Source organism: Lepidothrix coronata, unplaced genomic scaffold (assembly GCF_001604755.1).
Source record: "Lepidothrix coronata isolate B3197 unplaced genomic scaffold, Lepidothrix_coronata-1.0 Scaffold202, whole genome shotgun sequence".
NCBI classification, from domain to species: domain Eukaryota; kingdom Metazoa; phylum Chordata; class Aves; order Passeriformes; family Pipridae; genus Lepidothrix; species Lepidothrix coronata.
Window position 1 is genome coordinate 435,385 of NW_016690382.1, and position 5,526 is coordinate 440,910.

Sequence of the window (5,526 nt, forward strand, 5' to 3'; positions counted from 1 at the left end):
TCTTTGAAAGTTATGTGATTTAGATGGTGGGTGTGTTTGGATTGGTTGGGTTTTCTCCTCTCCTAAGCAAAACTGTTCAGCTTGCAGAGACTGCTGTTTGATGAAGCTGTACCACTGAGGTGTCCAGAAATATGTAGTGTGATGGAGTGGTGTTGTGGTTTGATTCTGCATCAGGGTTGTAACATGACAGAGCTGCAGCATCCTCAAGAAAGCACATGCAGGCATGGGTTTCCATGCAAAATTTATCCAGTCTTCAATCTGTTTCCTGTACACATCTGAGAGGCCCTTGAGAGACATGGTAGTGGGAAGTAGGCTGCAAGCAAAGCTCAGTTCAGGTTTCTTTACTGAAGTTGGTATTAGTTTCAATCCCTGAATAACTAGATGCTTACACAGAATTAGTGTCTTGTTCAAAAGAAAGGCAAAAAGAAAAGTTGTACTGGGTTGTTTGCTGTCTTCATCAGTGACTTGCAATGCTTTTAGTAATGGTGGTTCAAAAGGACTTTACCCTGCAAGTCAAGGCCAACAGGAACAGCCTTTCCTCATTGCAGGGGTCTGCTCTTGTCCTGGCTCCCTGCAGCCCTTTCACACTGACCATGCATGTTTTGACTAGGGATGCTTCAGCCATTCAGAGTGTTGCAGCAGGGAAATTCCATCAGCTGCAGAAAGCAGAACCAGCTTGGTGACTGGAATTTTCCCATCCCCATGTTTTGGTTTGGTTTTGTTTTTAACTCAGCGTGCTTAAAATCTAAGGCAAGGGCTTGTACTTACTCTAATTCATCTGACACTTGACAGCTAAAGGACAGTGCATAAAACTACTCAGTTCGGTAATTTTGCCTCACTCTTCACCTGGTTACCTGGTTTTAAAAAAAAAAACGCAAAAAAAAAAAAAAAACATGTGTACATACAGAATACCTGGATGATTAGAAAGGGTCCCAGAAAAGAGGTAGCAGCTGTTCAGTAAAGAAATGCTAAAGATCAACATCCCCAGCTAGGTCATAGAAAGAAGCTGGACTGCCTCAGTCAGTGTAACAGGAGAATAAACTGGGTGTGCATAATAAGCTTTGGGACTTCTCAAATTTCTTCTAAACAACATAAAAAGAATGCCAAGCACTAAAACATGAGGTAAAGTGCAGTCAAATACAGTAGAAGTGCAGCCAGACCTTTAACAATATTAACATCCATGATCTGAATAGAGAACAATGAATGAACTAAAATAATTGTAAATAATAATTCTGTTGTAAATAATAATTCTGTATGGCTATATAGAGCAGCCACTTATGTTAATGTTGAAATGCTGGTTATCACAATCACTTCTAAAGCAAGTGTTAGATTGTTCTCAAACAACTGAAATAATGAAAGGGATCTGTTAACAACTCAGATACAGTAAGAATAGGCCAAATTGAAGGTCTAGAAAATAACTATTCTCAGCCAAGTTCAGTGAAGCTTAACTTTCCTGGCCAAAAAAAGTGTAAATACTGAGTGCTCTCACTGGACTCCTTAGATTCCCATTTCCCAATAGTTTTAATAGTTCATTGGTATCATTTAACATGTTAGGCACTAACGAGATTAAGGTATGATTTATTTGCAACTTGAATTTTATAAAAATGTAACTCGCCATCTTAATTTACACCAGATTTTTGGTCCGGAAGAACATAATTTAGAACTTGCATAAGACTTTCAAAATGATACATAAGAAAAGCTGTGGATGCTCCAAGGCCATGGTGGATGGGGCTTTGAGTGACCTGGTCTAGTGGAAGGTCATCCTGCCTATGGCAGGTGGGTTGGAATTAGATCATCTTTAAGGTCCCTTCCAACCCAAACCATTTTATGATTCTACAAAAAGAGCAGCCTAAGTTGGCTCACTCAGTAGCCTACTGCTAGGATCTGGTTCAGGATTGTCTTGATAAGGACCACTAAAGATATTTTTCTTTAAGGGCAGGTAAGTAAATGCCTTCTGTTCAAAAAATGTTGACTCTTATGTACCTAACATAGTTTCTAATTAACAGAGGTAGGCTGTAACTCCCTTGAAAATTTTTATGGAATCGAACCAATCCTTCCTTGGGAGAGTCACTTAGGCATTAAAGGCAGCTCATCCAATGTTGCCCCAAATCAGTTACCACCATACTATGGGCTTTTTACAGTAGCTGAGAGAAGGTCTTACAGCTGGTTATGAAATAGAGCTTTCACAAAAGAGCACGTTTCGAATAGATGAGGGCTTGGTCAGGGCCTGGGCACCGTGTGAGGACAAGGCCCCCTGTAGTGACCACGGTGTTAATCACAGCCATAGCATAGGAGTAGATATATGTAATACAATAATAAACAGTAATAGTATAGTGGTGGATAACAATGTCTGTCACAGAGCTGCCTTTTCTTAGTTTGTTCCAGCTTGGGTTTTTTTACTGACGTGTCTCTGGGGTGCATTTGGGGGCTCTGTGAGAATAAGTTTTGCCCCGGCAGCCCCTCTGTTGTCTCTCCCCGGGCCAGCAGCGGAGCCCGTTGCCGTCCCTCCCTCAGCGCCGCGGGTCGTTACCCGGGCCGAGGGTGCCCCGTCTCCCCGCGGGCGGGGCGGGGCCGGCACCCGCCCGGCGTGCCCCGCGTGCCCCGGAAGCCGCGCGGGGCGAGCGTGCTCGCCTACGTCCCCCGGCGTGCCCCGCGGCGGCGGCCAAGGAGCGGCGGGGCAGTGGGCGGCGCGGAGCCTGCCGGGAGCTGTAGTCCGTGCCCCGCCCGGGCCGTGTGGCGGAGGGCGGTGCCGCGGCCGGGGGATGTGGCGAGCGTGACGTGATCGTGTCCGCGTTGGAGCCGGGGCGGCCGCGCCGAACGTGACGTGGCAGAGACCGAGCGAGGTCCCCGGTCACAGAGCACTCGCCGCCGCCGCCGGGCTCCCCGCGCGCGGAGGGATCCGTGCGCGCACACCGCCCGGGCCGCGCTCCCGCCCGCCCGCTCTCCTTCCCTCAGCGCTCCCCCGCCGCCGCCCAGCGCCGCCGGAGCCGCCATGGGCCTCACCATCTCCTCGCTCTTCTCCCGCCTCTTCGGCAAGAAGCAGATGCGCATCCTCATGGGTGAGGGGCCCCGCGGAGCTCGGCCCGGCCTCACCGGGCCCGCACGGCCACGTCCCGCTGGCTGCGGGAGGGGAGGCCGCGGGTCAGGGTGGGGGGATCGCCTCGTCCCGGGCTGCGGGGCGGACACCGCGCTGTGCCCGTGCCGGGGACTCGGGGGTGGTGGGAGAGCAGCGGGGACGGGAGGGGGTGCGAATCGGGCTGTGTTTGCCCTTCTTTTCCGCGCAGTATTCCCATGTCCCCCCCCCCCCCCTCAGCCCCGCTCCTGCACCTGCGCTGGGCCGCGCGGAACAAAGATGGACCCGCGGCCGGGCAGGGCCGGTATCCTCGGGCCGGGGCCGAGCGAGCCCCGGCCGTGCCCTCCTGCCCCGGCACTGCGGCTCCTGAGCAGGATGTGACAAAGCCTGGGGTGTGCGACGCCGGGGGCGTAAGAACGGCCGCATAATGGCCGATTTTCGGCAGCTGTAGGGAGCTGTAGTGTCTGTATCCTGGCTCTTGGGAAAGGGCGTTTCAGTGTAGCATCTGTGCACGTTAATTCTCCTGTACCTCGTGTACAAACCCACAGAACCCTCTAGGTTGATCTTGCAGCGCTTGCTTATTTTTACTGTCTCCTCGTAGTTTTTTATTTGGCATATCCGTTTACTTTTTCCGTTCCCTTGACACGTACTGTGTAATAATTGGAGCCAGTGGCTCTCGGAGATTCTCACTTTCAGATTATGGTTCAAAAGGTCAAAGCCAGCACATACTGCATTGGCATTTCCTCCTCCGCTTCGGCTCTTCCCTGCCCTCTTCCACCCACCTACCCACCCTTGCAAGCTTTATGTACAAACAGTTCTTAACCCCCAAATTTTTATCAAATTCTGTTACCAAACTGAATGGAATTTGGTTCATGGCCGTTGACTGAAGGAGCTTGTCCTAAGGAACTATATAAAGTGCTCCTTTGGATAAAGCCAGCTATGGGACTGGATTCTAACTGTGAAACTTCCTGGCACACACCCATCCTCAGTGCTGCCTGGGTATGCACAGAGACACAGTAATGCAGGTTTTTTTAATTACAATTTTTCATGTTCTCCATCCATTTTGTGATGACAGAGTTCTTGACTGCATACACAGTATTTTTTATTGTATGTTATTTCATTGAAATTAGAGGCTCTCATCCATTGCAAATGAGCCTGCATAATTTCTGTCTTCGAGACAACTCAGTACATCTCTTGGTTTCAAGGAGGTGATTTGGCTGTCTTTGAGCAGCCAGACTCTTCATGTGACTCTTAATGAATGGAGCAAAGTCTCCAAATGAGCTTGACTGTAGGACGAGGCAGTTTCCGTGGTTTTTGTAGTTCTGTTGCGTTCTTCAAAACACTGAAGACAGGAAAGCAATGTCATACAGATCAAAACAGCTTGCAAGGCTGTAGTTTCTTCATTGGTAGGTAATCGGGTCAAATTTGGGTTAGAGATGAGTTTGGGAGGTGCACTTTCTAGCAGTTGATTCAAATGAATCTTTTTTGTTTGTTTGTTTTAAGAATTTTGATTTTAAGGCATTATATTAAAATACAGAATCGGAGCATGGGACAGAACAGTATTCCTTAGGTAGCATAAGAGACTAAAACTTGTGGTATGTTATGGTGTGTCATAAAACATAGACTGGATGTTTAGAAGCAGAATATTTTACTGGATATGACATAATTTGTGTATATCTGTAACATGAAAAGCTCTTGATAGCATTCTGTGTCATATATCAGCACTTTGAGGAGAGATGTCTGAATGAATACTGGGACTGAGTTAAACTTTTCCTCCAGGTGATAGTTTTCAGTGTATGGTTTGAAAATGAGCTGTACAAGGCCAGTCATTTAAGTTTTCACATGTAAAATACCAATGAAGAAGTAACTTTATGGGGTGAGGTACTTAGGGGAAAAATATTATGAGTGAGTTGATAACCAACAGATGATTAATTTATAATTCTAACTTCCTTTTCACAGCTTTCTTCTGTTTCTGCAGAATCAAAGATAAATTAGAATTAGTTTAGCTCTTCAGACTGACTTTGTGTTACTGAGTTCTGCAGAACTTCAGTATTTCTCATCAGGGACCATTGCCACCAGCAAACACTATTTTTTTTTTTGTTCTCCAACTACATCGATGATAGAAGGTGGACATTTAATGTTATACTGTTACTGAAACTTTGTTTTTTTAAAAAATGCACATGTATAATTAAGTATTTTTCAAAATGGGAAGAAAAAATCAGGCATTTGGAGTGTAATGGGAGTAACATGAGGGAAAAGAAGGAGCTGCAGGATAGGATTGAATGACTGAAAGTCAGATTAGGCAACCAGGGCATTAAGAGTCCTAATCCTACACATACCTGGCTGTGAAACATTTCATTCATAGTTTCTTGTGCTTAAAAAAAAAAAAAGTTATTGATTCATTGTGCACTTTTCAGTATCATAATTTAGCGTTCTGTGTCTTGGTGTGGTTG

The 5,526-nt window shown here is 46.7% G+C and overlaps 1 protein-coding gene across 1 annotated transcript in view; it reads left to right on the top strand.

The window, feature by feature from the left end:
- The first annotated feature begins 2,752 nt into the window (after nucleotides 1–2,752).
- ARF4 (ADP ribosylation factor 4) overlaps nucleotides 2,753–5,526 on the top strand; it is a 10,463-nt gene continuing 7,689 nt past the window's right edge. Inside the window, exon 1 of the mRNA XM_017832449.1 lies at nucleotides 2,753–3,059. Coding sequence (XP_017687938.1) covers nucleotides 2,993–3,059 — 67 coding nt within the window. The 5' untranslated portion in view covers nucleotides 2,753–2,992. The remainder of the gene's footprint in view (nucleotides 3,060–5,526) is intronic.